This window comes from Cottoperca gobio, chromosome 9, assembly GCF_900634415.1.
Source record: "Cottoperca gobio chromosome 9, fCotGob3.1, whole genome shotgun sequence".
NCBI lineage: Eukaryota > Metazoa > Chordata > Actinopteri > Perciformes > Bovichtidae > Cottoperca > Cottoperca gobio.
Window position 1 is genome coordinate 24,539,884 of NC_041363.1, and position 15,547 is coordinate 24,555,430.

At 39.9% G+C, this 15,547-nt stretch overlaps 1 protein-coding gene across 1 annotated transcript in view; it reads right to left on the reverse strand.

Moving 5' to 3' along the window:
* The window catches only part of fras1 (Fraser extracellular matrix complex subunit 1), a 250,207-nt gene that overhangs the window by 77,088 nt on the left and 157,572 nt on the right, over positions 1–15,547 (reverse strand). The window contains 5 exon segments of the mRNA XM_029439391.1: positions 4,541–4,625; positions 10,818–11,118; positions 13,930–14,070; positions 14,377–14,517; positions 15,055–15,195. Coding sequence (XP_029295251.1) covers positions 4,541–4,625; positions 10,818–11,118; positions 13,930–14,070; positions 14,377–14,517; positions 15,055–15,195 — 809 coding nt within the window.

Genomic DNA, 15,547 nt, shown 5'->3' on the forward strand with positions numbered 1-15,547 from the left:
TGCTGCTCACAACACACTGTTTAAACTCCGGTTGGTACTTTATTTTAGAAGCATTTTTTTGTTGTATTTCTTGAAATTTTCTTTACACCCCGACAGCAATTAATCTAATGATCTGACAAAAAAAAGAAAAAAATACCGTATCTGTGTCTGTCGCAGGACTGTAATAAGCCTGCATTCGGCCTGCATGAAATGATTGGACGGCCCGCCTGCATGAAATGATTGGACGGCCCACCTGCCTGTCTACCTGCCTGTCTACCTACCTGTCTACCTGCCTGTCTACCTGCCTGTCTACCTGCCAGTCTACCTGCCAGTCTACCTGCCTGTCTACCTGCCAGTCTACCTGCCTGTCTACCTGCCTGTCTACCTGCCTGTCTACCTGCCTGTCTACCTGCCAGTCTACCTGCCTGTCTACCTGCCAGTCTACCTGCCAGTCTACCTGTCAGTCTACCTGCCTGTCTACCTGCCTGTCTACCTGCCTGTCTACCTGCCAGTCTACCTGCCTGTCTACCTGCCTGTCTACCTGCCTGTCTACCTGCCAGTCTACCTGCATGTCTACCTGCCAGTCTACCTGCCTGTCTACCTGCCTGTCTACCTGCCAGTCTACCTGCCAGTCTACCTGCCTGTCAACCTGCCTGTCTACCTGCCTGTCTACCTGCCTGTCTACCTGCTTGTCTACCTGCCTGTCAACCTGCCTGTCTACCTGCTTGTCTACCTGCCTGTCAACCTGCCAGTCAACCTGCCAGTCTACCTGCCTGTCTACCTGCCTGTCTACCTGCCTGTCTACCTGTCAGTCTACCTGCCTGTCTACCTGCCTGTCTACCACAAGCTGCAACCTGTGAGTACTAACAATATCCACGTCGTTGATTACATTCATTATTATAATATCAGGTTTTCTTACATGTGCATGAGACATGAGGCAGTTGGATATGTTTAGCGATGATAACGATGCGCTCTCTCGTAGACTCGTCCTCCAGCAGCGTTTCGTGTTTTTTTGGGGGGGGATTAGCTCAACCCATCCAGATTCTTCTCGATTGTTTCATTTGGATACTTACAAAATCTATCTTACTCTTGCTGCTTCCTCTAAAGTTGCCTACCTCAGCTTTAACCTGGAACTATGGTCAAAAAGTATGGATTGAACTGTAATCATCATGGCTTTAAATGCCACCTTGTTCTGTATTTTACACTCATTATTCTTAATTCTAGACGCCATTCTGAATTTCATCAAGGTAGAAAGTGTCCCACTGGGCGTCCCGGTAGGTCAACCGGTAGCACAGGCGTCCCATATACAAAGGCTTAGTCCTTGCCCACAGCGGCCACTGGTTCGAGTCTGACCTGTGGCGTTTGCTGTATGTCGTTCCCTCTCTCTCCCCCTTTCACAATCTGCACTTCTCTATCATAAAGGCATGAAAAGCCTGAAAATATAACTTTAAAAAAAAAATGAATTGACAGCCTTGCAGGAAGTCCACAGCAAGGAGAGAACAGATATCTTCAGAGCAAAGCAAAAAGTCTCAGACACTTAAAGGTTGTCACTCTAAGATGGAAATGTAGGCTACAGAAAGTGATGTGTGCTTTGTGTGAGTGAGGCCACCCTCTGTAGAAGTGCTGTAAACAGATACTGGATTCTTAGAAAATATATTTTCTTTTCAAAAGAAGCAGACACTTTTCAGGAAGGAGGAAAAGGCTATCTGCAGTTTAGATCTTTCATTCCTGAGGCTATTACATTCTGATGTGCCCGCTGGCTGCCGATCTGATGGAGAATTCAACCCTATTTTACTGCATAAGCACAAACTGTCTTTTTCTCCATGCCACCCTGCTTTATAGTCACCTGTTCCACAGTGCCTTTTGCATTTTGGGAGAATAGAAAATGTTTGTTTGTGCCAGCTCTGGATGGTACACACTGTACTGTAAGTGTGTGTGTCCTGTCTAATGACAATGAGGTTTGAATACATCGAATGGTTTCTTTCAAAGCAAGTCTACAAACGTTGACATTTTCTGTGTAGGACTTGCTGTAATACAAATGTAGAAGTACTGAAAAGATCTACATTTCTAAAGAAAAGAAAAAGTGAATGTGTGGGAATATGTTCTTACACTAGTGTAAACAACAACACAGGAAGTTACATCCGTGTTTGTGACGCTCTTTGATGTGTGAAAGGAGAGTTCACATGAGACTCTGAGGATTTCTCTTTGTGACATGTCTGTGACTGCGTTTTCTTGGAGTTCAAAGACTGAAAAACAGGCGAGATGACTTAATGTGTGTTGTCAGAATTTTCCGCAAAATGAATGGACTTGGAGACGATGGAGATGTAGCGGTACGAACAAAAGACAAGATCGATGTTTCATCTTGGAAAATCCGACGACTCCTCATACTGTAACTAAAAGGAGACGTAGGCTGCTGCTGGGTGTTTTCTGATCCGCCACCTTTATAATTAAGGTTTAGATAAATAAAACTCCTTAGTTAAGGTGAGGGAAGAATTGTTGTAATGGTTGGAAGAAAGCAACGTTGACTGTTGATAGGAGAGGGAAGGCAAGCGATGGTTTCCACTTTCAAAGACTCAACCACAGCCCCCTCACTAATTAGTTTTTGCAGCACTATTACAACGTCATGCTACGTCTGCATTTTCTCCTGAGACAAAAGTCACTACTCGCTTGGAAAACAAAAACAAAAGTTATATAAGCTATTAAACGAATAACAAATTCTCTTCCTTTTCTGGTGAGGACACTCTTGGAGAAACACAAAAGATCTGTGGACACCTTCAAAAGCAGCTATAATGTTAGAATACTCTATTTTACTATTTTATGGTGTTTTAATCTTCCCAAATCTGTATTTATGACCGTTTCTATGTTGGTTGCCTTATGTATTTTGTGAAGGACGTGCTGGATAAATAAAGTTATTGACTTCCTGCTTTTCTATTCTATCTAACTCTCAGTCAAAACATAGTCACCGACGTTGAGTTATGTGCATAAATTAATGCTCTTCCCTTATCAGCTGCTTCTGCTAATATTGTCTGAGAGAGTTAAACTAATGAAGTGTGGGGGTAATTGAGTAGCCCCCCTCAAACACACCCAAACGCTGTAGCTCTACTCAATCACCCTCTGCAAGCCGCTCTCTGAGCTCTGCGCCTGCAACACTAATTTGCTCAGGGCTCACTCAAATTTAAGAAAGCAGTCACGTCTGCCAATAAAGTGGGTTTTCTCACTACAGGGACCTTGAAAAATATAAGCGTTTGCAATGTTGGCAAAACACTGACAAAGATTAAGAAATCAAGAAACGTTTCCTCCCCTGCACGGATTATCTTCATCTGTTTATCTCAGTTTTTCATTTATATTTGTTGTATAATAATAATAATACACTTAACTTCAGAAAAGCTGTGTTTTAAAAACCCAACATTTTGCTTGTATTCAAAGTCTGTTCTTAGTGACGGATATGGATCATCTGATTTTTCATAATAAAAGACAAATTAAACATGTTCCACTCAAGTAATTACATCATTATTTCAATTTGTTACACAGGGTTTCAGTTCTAATGTTCTTCATCAACCTTCTGTCACTTTGTCCCCTATGTCTCTATCACACACACGCACACACGCACACACGCACACACACACACACACACACACACACACACACACACACACACACACAGCAGTCACAATAACCACGAACCAATCTCAGTGAGGGCGTAAACTCTTAATCCCTTGTTGGTCCTCATTATTTTCCATTTTTGGGTCATATTCAGAGGTCAGTTTGACACCCATGGGGGGACATGGGGACAGAGCTTCAAAACAGTGTGGAAGGCAGATCAGCTGTGATCAGATGAGCCGTCACATTTACCAGATTAACTGTCGGCTGTGTGCCCCTCGTCATCCACAGTTACTTTATGCAACTTTTGTTTTTTTTATTGTTTTTATTAACATTAGACTCTGTACTTACTCTACTTACTACTTAGATTATATACAAACATATGACTTTCTTCTAAAACTCTTCTGTTCCCTGTGTAATATTTATTCATCAGATATTGACATGGAATCAATGCAAAAGCATCCCATCATGCCCGTAAAGCCCAACAGTATACAGTATAAAGGATGTTAGAAGTGAAAATGATGGATGATGTTGCAGAATGACAATAAATGATCCTTGAAAATGAAATGCCACGTTTTAAGTATCCATGTGCGCAGCATCTCAAACTGGAGGGAAGCTGTCTTGTCTCTCGGAGGCCAACTTTCTCAAGTATCGACTTGGCATTTTAGAGAAAAGACTGAGATCGTCTATTGTTTCACAGTAAACTAAATTTGGAAGCAAATGTGCCGTGGCAGACTATTCTTCTCTATTATCTCTAATATTACTGAACTAATCTGCACAGCCATCTTTATTAGATATCTCTATTTGTAGCTCGTATACACTTATGATGCAATGATTTACCGTCTATGGATACAATCTTTGATAGCATCCTTTATACTTGAGTCTTTCTTGAAAAAACGTATGTCATTGAGAGTGCCAGATGAAATAAAGGAGTGCTAAAGAAAGTGTCATTTTACTGTACCTGCATTGACACAGCTTGAACTTGGATTGTTTCTGGTTGAGAAAACAGCTTGGGGTCAGCGACACGGAGGATGAACTCACCGGTCCTACACATGAGAAAGGAAGAAAGACAGAACACTTAAACACAGTCTTGAATCACTGCCAAAGGAACATGACCTACAAACAGCCGTTAGTTATCCCACAAGCTTTCTGGGGAAATGAGTCCTGTGAGGCTCACCTAGTGTGTAGTCATTAGACCTAATCACCTTTGTGCTATCTAGGTGAGTGGAGGGCAGTAACCTCACACACATGCACATACACACACACCAGGCTCACACACACTTATCATCAACAATGTCTCCTCTCACCATGCCACCTCAGCATCATCAAAGGCTTATTACCCACAAGTCCCTGGGGCTGGTGCTGGGACTCATGACAACAAGCTGAAGCATATCAAGTGTTTTATGAAGGTGCAACAGTAGCATTTTTCAAAATATAAATATCATTTTTTAGAACACTGAAGTGACACTAACAGTGTTAAAGCTACTGCTGCTCAAAATAAGTATGTAATTCCCATAAATCCTGTTGCTTCCTGTTCATTCAATATCTCCATTTTAAACACATATTGTGCTGTTGATGTAGTGTGGAGAACAATAAAGGTGTAACACATTCCTCTCAAAACCATAATAGTCTTTACTATTTTAGATATTAAACTATGAAGACCTTTATTAAAGGGTCTGTTATCTAACCTTGTAAATACCACAACATACTGTAGTTGTCACGTGCAGATAGATGGAAATATATCCAGAGCTTTTTCAAGTTATCCAGTATCAACAATCTGTTTGGTGAGTGGGTTGTGAAAACAACCTCCTCTTACTGTTCTGAGCTGTAAAGAAAACTAAAGTAGAAATACTATTACTATTACAAATAAAAAGTTGTGAAGTATGAGCCAAAGGTAAACTCACATTATGCAGAAAATATGACACTGACACTGGATTATAGTGAGTGATATATTAATGTGTAAATATCACTTTAATGTTGCAGCTGGTGAAAGTGGAGTTATTTTCACTACTCAATATACTGCTGGGTAGTTTACTCATACATAATCAGTTATTAGTTGATTTATATTTCGTATTAATAATCTGAATAATCTACAAAATAACTAATTGCAAAAAGTACAATCTTTCTCTCTGAGGTATTGTGGAGTAGAAGTAGCAGAAAATGGAAACACTCAAGTAAGTACAAGTACCTCACAATTGTACTTAATTACATTACTTAAGTAAATGTAAATGTTATATTCTACAACTGGTTGTCATGGTCCTAGGGTTTTTGTTCGTAGTTTGTGTCCTGTTTTATTTTGAAAGTCTTCTCCTCATGAGTCATGTCTTGTTTTACTTCCTGCATGTCTTTTTCCCGCCTGTTTTCTGCCACACCTGTGTGTCATTAGTTAATTAGTGCTGAGTGTTTGTATTCCTTCCCTCTTTCAGTGTCGGGTCTTCTGTGTTTGTTGATTTGTGTTCCTTGTGTCATACCGGTATGTTCTCAGTTTATACTGTTGGTGTACTTTGTGTTGCCTCCGCCTGCTCCCTCGTTTGTCCCTTTGTTTTGTTTTTGTGTTATTAAGGCTCATCTTTTGTTTATATTACCTGCCTGGTGGTCTGTGTTTGGATCCACCGTTTTGAACTGAAACATCACTGGTGTCAGAAAATGTAAAATAAGGACTAACCTATAGAGACACACATTCTAAATACTGTCATGATATAATGTTTTAAAAGTGTTTCTTGTTGCATATTTATTTGACGATGGCATGTTGTATTAGCATGGACATTGTTCCGGATAAAACCTTAATGAATGCTGATGCCTCGCAGAAGGCACAAGGGCTTACTGCATAGTTTTGAGGTAATGTCTTTTGGGAAAATGGTGTTTATTCATTCAGTGACTTGGACAATGTAATATGACAGGAAGCACTGAAGCTGTTCTGAAAGCTTGTGGTGGCCCTAACCTCTGAGACCCTTTTTATGTAGGTATTTCTTTTCACACGTCACCCATCTGTAAATTTAATATCAACACAACAAGGCAGCGACTCTGTGGAAAGACTTGGCCAGCGATCCGTAACTGTTCCTCTTTAAAATTCATCCTTCACATAACACACTGTCACAGCGCCTTCAACAATGATAAAACTTATTTTGAATTACAATTTGTGGAAACAGAAGTGAGATATAACCGAGGATTTAAACGGCTTTTGTTATGGTTCGAATAATAGTGGCCCATTAAAGATTTATTGGACAGCTTATTAAAGTAACACAAGGATTTCTGACATCAAACTAATTCATTTATTTTTATGTGCAGGTTGTAAATGTGACTGGTATATTTGCTGCATCATTCATTCTAGATGGATTTTATCTTTTAATGCCTTAAACGCCTGGAGACAAAAGTGGAGCAGCTTTTGATCCGTGTGCTCAATAGTAAAGTATGCCACTTGAGACATAAAACTCAGTTTGTCATTTGACATGTTCTACTGCGGCAGTAATGAAGGAAATTACCTTTTTGGAAAAAATAAAATAATTGATCACATCTATAACAGCCCATCACACCTGACAGTTAATGTATTTGCGGTGTCATTTATCCACAGTGACGTGGAGTGAAAAGGACATTTGGACACAAAAAAAACATTTTCTCTCTTGGACTCTTAAGGGAATCAAACCTGAGAGCATTTTATGTGGCTTTGTGTCTGTAGCCATTATCCCCCACTCCACATAATTTGACAAATATGGCTATAATACGCAGATTAATTCCTATTTAGGGCTTTACATTTTTATTGTCTCCATTAATCTAATGGCTCAAAACTGGGCACTGGACCATATTTTGCTAATTCATTGGCAAGTGTCCATTTGAGGCCAGACAAGCTGAGTCAGGGTAGACTAATGTTTCAAATATGTTGATTCCGATTGTCTGAACGGACACTGGGCCCAAACTCAAAATGCCACAGACTTGTTGCAGGCCACAGCAGAACAGCTGTAGTTGGGAAAACTGGCTCCAGGCTGAGCTCTAAAGAGGCGGCAGCTTCTTTGATCTCTGGCACTTAGGTTCACACTGGCAAATTACACGGTCGGATACAGCAACAAAAATGCAGAACATATGCAAATTTGCAAATAAATGTAAATGTAATGCATCTCCAGTCCATATGTAGGTTAATGGAAATGACCTTTCCAACTGGGAAGCTGTATAGATAAAACAGATGACAGGCGGCCGAGCTAATAACAAGAGCAGAAATGTCCGGATACTCGTGGATGGAGACAAGCTGTTTAAAGTTAACTTAAAAAAAAGTCATTAAAAAAAGACATGGCTTGTGTTAAAAGTGACACTTTAGCAAAAAAAACGAGAAATTAATATGCATACCAGATGCATTTTAAAGTGTTGGGTGTAAATTGGACAGTCTTGGAAAACATAGCCTAGCATTACTTTACACTGTTATACAGACAGTAGACTAATTAAAGGAAATCATGAATAAATATGTGGGGAAACTCAACTAATGCAGTTGTTTGCATAGAGGGAGCGAGGGCTCACTGGATGATTTAAAGAGTAGGACAATGAGGATGCTGCTACCCTCAGTGTCACCAGATCTCAGTCCAATGGAACATGTAGTGTGATGTGAGCATGACACCCAATCATAAGATACAGCCGTCACAGCTTAATCTCTAGTTGTAACTATTATCAGACGCTCCATTCTACACTGTACTTTCATAAACACTTGCGTTAGAAAACTGTTTCATTTCCACGTCTCTCCTTCTGTCCTCATATGTACCCTTTCTCTCTCGCTTCCCCACAAGTGTGTACTTCAAGTTTTTTTGTCTCGTCTATCTCTGTCTTCTTCTGATGGATTAGTGTTTTTTCCACGTCAGCACCAGGTGTGGAACACAGTGTCACACTTGCACTGGTATTTTCCTAGAGCGCATGGAGGATATTTCCTAAACTGTGCTGGTTTGGTATCTCAGTATCTCACCATGCACCACAGTGGGAGGAGAGGCACGGTAAAGGGTGTAGGGATGCTGATTCAGCTGCATGCTGCAATCTTGTTGCCAAGAATGAGTGCGTCTTGCATCTTGACAGCTCTATAATAATAATTGGGTAATTACATAAATAAATAAATGTTTTATTTGATTTAGCATCAATGCCAGGTTAGTAGCCTATACAGAGGGTCTTTCCATTAAGAACTATACACTCCAGGACCGTTTTTTTTAATGCCATTAATTTGCAGGTCAATCATTTTTTGGAACAGTTTTTCTCCTGAATACTTTCACACAGAACATGAATATTACAGGGCAAAATAGCAGTGTAATCTTTTTTCCAGAACAAGGTTGATTATTTCTTTTTTTCCTTTTACACTGCAAATAAAGTCAAAAGGCCCTATCACACATATCCATATGGCAGAAACGTATGCTGGCGTATATGAAAATCCATATACTAGCGCTATACATTTCCTAAGTGTTTACCAGAGTAGTAAGTCAAATTCACTCACTTCACTTACAGTTGCTTGGGCTGTACAACAATTTACCTCAGACAGACCGCCAGATGCTGCTCTGGGTCAATACGATCCCAAAAGTTGGTCCTCTGCCTGCACAAATTTATTTGAACATCTTTTGAACAATTGTTGCAACAGTCGCACATTTGCATCGCTGACGGTATGAAAAGTTTTGATGCAAAATATTCCCAGATGAGTATTATATCATCATTTATATCGTCACGCCCCCGGTGTGTAAAGGATTTTACTCTGGGGACTCTATTTATAGCCATCTTTAAATGTTGTGCAACAAGCACCAGACTGTTGCACATAAGCACAGAAACCTCTGTGCTTATGTGCAACACAAAGGTGCCGTTATGATTCATTATTCTGCAGTTTCTGCTGCAGTGTAAATCAACGTGCTTGTAGGAGACAGATGCATTAAAAACAGTTCACACAGTTCCATGTAAAATCAAAGATCAATTAAAACTTCTCTCTTCGCTAATGACTCCCTCAGGACTCGCCAGTGTTCACCCAGCATCCCCAAATAACGGCAGATACCTGGGGGAAACTACCAAATGCATCTTCTTTGTAACGAGTCTGGCCTGGACTAACCCTAACCCTCTGCATCGTTTATTATAATACAGGTGGCTGTGATGACCAACATGATGTTGAAAGAGATTGTTCGGGTAAAATATTATAGCGGTGTTCGCAGAAACAAAAGACTTATTGTTTATTTGTGGATCATTAGCAGAATCACATTTAGGTGGCAAATACGAAGATTAATGGAGCCCATTTAAAATTCAGATTTCATTTTATCTATGTCACTAAGGTGGTATTGAACTGCAGATGGTTATTGTATGCAATGCAAATAAAACTGTGCACTGTTATGCACGGAAAACATGATGACCATAATATCTTTAACAACTAAAAGCTTCCCCGAGGTAAACTCTCCACAGGATCCCAAACTGTCAGACTGTCATAACAAGGAGAGCTAAAGAAGTAATGAATGTGATCGGCCAGCCTCTAACATGGCGACATATAATGTATTCTTTCTGATCCCACCCTGTATCCAAGTGCCCCCGACACACTGAGCATGGCGATGCAAAAATAAAGCCTTAAATGTCAGTATCATTGAATGAATTTTCATCTCTAATATTTACACTTACGTTGTAGGCTACTTGTCAAGAGGAAGGAAACCATTGTTTAGAAGGTCGACCCCCATACTATTTACTGCATGTCAAAAGGAGGGTTGTACAGGACAGTTGGCTGAAGCTCGTTGACCCGTTCAGATTGAGGGCAGACACAGATTTGACTCATTACTGTGTCAGTGTGATTGGAGCTTCAGAGAGCCTCCTCCACCACGACCACCATCATTAAAACATAATATGAGTGAATATTCTTCCACAGAATTTAAACCCCTTTCTAACTGTTTTTACTTTAAATTGTGGCTGCATTACTTTACAGTTTAGTTCCTGCTCCTATGGGTGTAACAATTGCTCTTTCTGCCAGTTGCATTATGGATTTTCTTCCTATCTCACTGTTGAATGTCAGTCCAAAATGACAACTCTGAAAGGAAGCCCTCACTCTTTGATTCTGAGGAACTGACGCCAAGAACTGACATTTACAATTGAGGTTGTAGATCATTTTTGATTTTCTTTTAATTCCAGTGTAACTGTTGTAATATCTGTTTGTGTAACCAGGCTTTCCAGTTAATAAACACCAAACATCATTATCACCACACTTATTTTGTAACATTCTCTACCTCCCTAAACCTCCGACACGCAGATCCACTGACCTGGCTTTGTCTTTTTGGTGTCTGAACCGGACCTGGCCAGTTCTCAGCTCCGCCCAGGTGAAGGTGTCTTCCCTGATCAGGTCTCGGCCTGCCTTCCTTCGGCCTACCCTCTCTCCTCCTTCCTCCCCTCTGAACAGGACCAGCTGTCCGTTACTCGGGCCCTGAACGAGCTGGAAGATCAGGCGCTCAGATGGACTGTCAGGGTCCTTCACCTGGAGCAGGCTGGGGGGCAGCGGGGCAAAACCGCTGAGGGGAACCAGCAGGGAACCGTTGACCTGGAGGGCAGGGGGGTGGGTGTTCACTGAGAGGAGGGAGGACAGAAAGACAAACAAACAGAATGAATGATCTCTAGTGCTATTGTCAAAGCTTAACTCAACTTGAAACCCTAGGTGAACACAATGTTCATCTCTGAGTTAAATCACACACAAAACAACAAACTTATTCCTGTGGCAAAATAAGTCTGGTACATAAAGTCATAAACAAGATTAAATCAAATAGGGGTTATGAAGTATTATTACAATGGGAATTAAGAAGGATGAGCAATACTAACAGGTTTCAAAAACAGCACACTTGTAGAGTAATAATTTGGGGATATGATGTCTAATTATTTTTGATTACAGCACATGAGATTAAAGTACATTAAGTGTTTAAAGAAAAAAAAAAAGTTATTACTGAAAAAACTTGTCTTGTTTGTGAGTGAAAAACATACAACCTTTAATCACTGTAATTATTACTAATTAATGCATTTTAGAGTCTTACATTTATCTAATTAAATTGAAGCTGGATCAGACTGAGTGGGTGTAGAGATGAGACAAGGTTATGAAGTAAAAAATAAAAGTGTGTGTGTGTGTGTGTGTGTGTGTGTGTGTGTGTGTGTGTGTGTGTGTGTGTAAAAAATGGCTGGTGAAATATGAGCAAGAAATCTCGGTCTTGTCGTGGCATTTTAGAAGTTGGCCTTAATTGGAACTGACTTTGTTGGGGAACTTTTTAAAGATCAGCTCTTTTAGGAGGCCATGTTGTAATCTCATTATCTCCTCTAATGATGCCAATAGGCATTCTAAAATCTCTAACTTTCGACCATGTAATTAAACTCACAAATGAAAATAAGTCTATAATTTAAAGCACTAGTTTCTCCACTTATTGTTGGTTGGCAAAAATGAAAAAAAAAAACCCCAAAACAAAGCAATTTGGTTTCCGGGCTATTTCGCTTGATTAACTCGTGGCTTAGTCGAAGCCTAGAGGCTGAAAATGTTTAATTATTTCATAAGAAGAAAGCATTTATCACAAAGGGCGCATGATAATACATTTCTCTATTAGAATTATGCTTTGTTTCAAATTTCATAAATCATCTCACAACCACAGAGTGATCCTGAAGGCCGCTGGCATCGACAAGCATTGTTTGAACATAAAAGCCAAAAAATAAAAGTACAAGACTCCTCTAATGACCTGACTTTACAGTCAATGCTCTCTTCAGTGTTATTCAGGAGGACCAATTACTAACAGGAAACTCCTAATGTCGGCCAGTTAATGTTAGCAGTCTATACTAAAATAACTGAATCTGACAAGCTCATTTAAAGAGCCACAAAGCTGATAAACACTTTTACTACTCTCTCTATTGTGCCCTTCAATAACTACATTCAATACAAGTATTTAATAAATTATATTCAGCTGTGACCTGCAAAGGCTTACGTTTGATGACACACACCTATATGAATTGTAATGCTGAATATGCTGAACTGTTGCCATAGCATATTACAAACCCTACATTATACAGGTTCAAAACACGACGCTCTGCACCGCTATCATACGGCGGTTCCACCGCACGTTAACACTGTTAGCTCTGTCAGCGCCGTTAGCTGCTAGCACAAAGCAGAAACCTGTACATCAGGCTAAATTTGTCACCATAACATTTCCTTTATCCCAGTTGGAAAACAGAACTGTGTATATGTAACCTACTCTACTTGTGAATTTCAACAAGGAACCAAAACGGATCGCAGCGTTAGGTGACATGTTCCAGATACATTGCAAATTAGCAACGATCGTGTATTTGTTGGTAATAAATTAATTAGACAGCCAGAACGGCACACATACTTCACTACATGAGCTGCGGCTTCGGGGGGACATTAACATTTAACAACTTCACCTCACACAGCAGGAGAATGTGGGATCTTTCTGTTAGCTTCACCACTGGAAAAGCAGCCTGTTGCCTAGCAACGAGGCATGTGCATTTGATTTTACGTGACGTCTCGAGGTTAACGTACATTATTTATGCGGCTTTCTTGCCCTCACCAAAGTGGTAATTGGACTTCTGTCAGATAGGACAGGTGGATATTAACCTGTTTCTGATATCAGAGTCAGGTTTATTGCCAAGTAGGTTTCACATACATAGGAAGAGAAAATAAAAGATAAAAGCCAGTAGGCTACTGCAACATTAAAGAAACATAAATGAAAACATCATATTATATATTTTATTTATCTGTTTTTAAAATAAAAAGCTGTTCAGTTTTGTGCAAGAATGTGCAAAATATTGTCCAAGGAATGTGTAAAGGTTCACAATATATATATATATATATATATATATATATATATATATATATATATATATATATATATAATATGTGCAATGTACAGAGATGATAATCCAAAATATGTCTGTTAGTGCAATGCCTTATGACATATTTTTTCAATGCAACTTCACATGCTTTGCACAATGCAAAACATGTGCTTTAGAGAAAACTAGTTTATTTAGCTTCAATACAACTTGGAAACATTGAAAATGCCTACTACATGTAACCTGCAACACAGTTTACTCATACTTTCAAATGAAAGAGCCTGAAGCGCAGTAATAAGTGGAGCGATCTAACAGAGGCATCTAATGAGGAGTAATATAATCTCATAATATGAACCTGAATATTGGACTGGAGTAATGTGACCAGGTTGAGGTGGGACAATCAGCAATATTACAAAACTCTAGTAGAAGTGTTAGTTCCTTAAGCAAGATCAGGCAGTTTTGTTATCTATTTTTTTTTAACCAAATGTTAACTATTATTTACCAATACTAACTCTATCAATCCTCTATTGGTGATTGGTACAACAGACATCCTGTTATTACCGTAGCAGGTCCTGGTCTTCTGGTCGGCGTAGAATCCCTGTCCACAGTCGGGCGTACAGTATCCCTCCATGAGGTAGGTTTGGTCACGACAAGCACTGCAGCGTCCGACCCCGTCACACAGCACACAGTCGGACGAGCAAGCTAAAGAAGATGCAAATTAGTCCCAGTGTTGGAAGGAATGTTTTGATTAATTTTTATTTTTGTGCGGGTAAAATCTTTTGCTAAACCACACAATGCATTATTCATATTTTCATTCACACATTTCTACTTAAAAGATGTTCTTACATTTCCTCAAAGGCACTTTAAGGCTTCCTTCTTTTCATTAAAAAAAAAATAATTAATGTTAAGCTAAACTGATGTACTGACCCTCTTTGGAAATCATGCCTTGGACTCCTTAAATATGTACAATATGAGTGATTTAAAAGGTTGTATTTAACAAAGTCTTACATTTGCAGATTTGGGAGGAGGCGTCCAGGAAGTAGTTTCTGCCACATTCTAGCACACACTGACCCTGCAGGGTGGCGTAGGGAGGCTGGCATTGCTGGCACTGTCCGGGACCCTGACACTCCGCACAGTGATCATCACAGCCTGGCAGAGACACAAACACACTGAGCATTAAACATGAGGCTACAACCAAAGTGACATCCAAGTGACACGAAGTTGTGGCTTCAAAGGGAACGATTTAGTCAAAAGAAATAATAAAATATTTTCAAACTCAAAATACGCATTTACTTCATTCCTAGGTTTCTGTGTTTTGATTTTAATGATGAAGATTTGGCATTTAGGAGAATATTTAGCAAGTGTTTATATAATCATACGGTTGTTCACCTAAGATTAAATAAGAGCTGTAAAGGACTTTAAGTCCTCTCACAAAAAGATGTTAAAAGATTCATGGAAACACTATCAGAGTACAGGCTCTCTCAGAGAAACCTTTTGGGTCCCCTGCTGTTGATTAACTGTTTAATAAGAAAGAGATGATTAAAAAAATCTCTGGAAATCAACTTCAAGTGGTCACTACTGCACACGGAGTGCAAAGGAAGGATGTGTACATTCAGCTGGAGCGATTGTAGCTGCACATATTGTTTTATCCTTTTTTGTTATGTGCTCCAGTTTATCTGGACTAACCGAGGCATTTGTCTCCATCCTGATAGGAACCAGGGGAGCACCCCTGGGTGCACACTCCCTCCTGCAACACGTATCCTTCCATGCACAGCAGGCAGTCCGTCCGCAGAGGGCCTTTACAGGCGTTACAGCTCCAGTCGCACTCTGGAGACAGGATGGAGGGAAGCAGGAGGAGGAAGGGGAGGAGGGTGTGTTTGTGTGCAAGGACAGTGGAATTAGAAATGAGGGGATTTTGAAGGCGAGAGCAAAAGGTGAGAGCAGAACAGAAGAGAGGGAGGGAGAGAGAAATAAAGAGATTAATACATTCTTTTCAGCAGGGGGATTTATTTTAAACCCATTTGTGTTTTTTCCCTTTCTCTCTCATCACCTGCACATCTGTTGTGTTTGTGCTGTGCTTCATTAATATAGACAAGTGAATTCAACACAATTAGGACAACAAAACTGTTTGTGTGAGCTTCTAGGTTTGAATTAAAACTACATAGAGATGACTCACCAC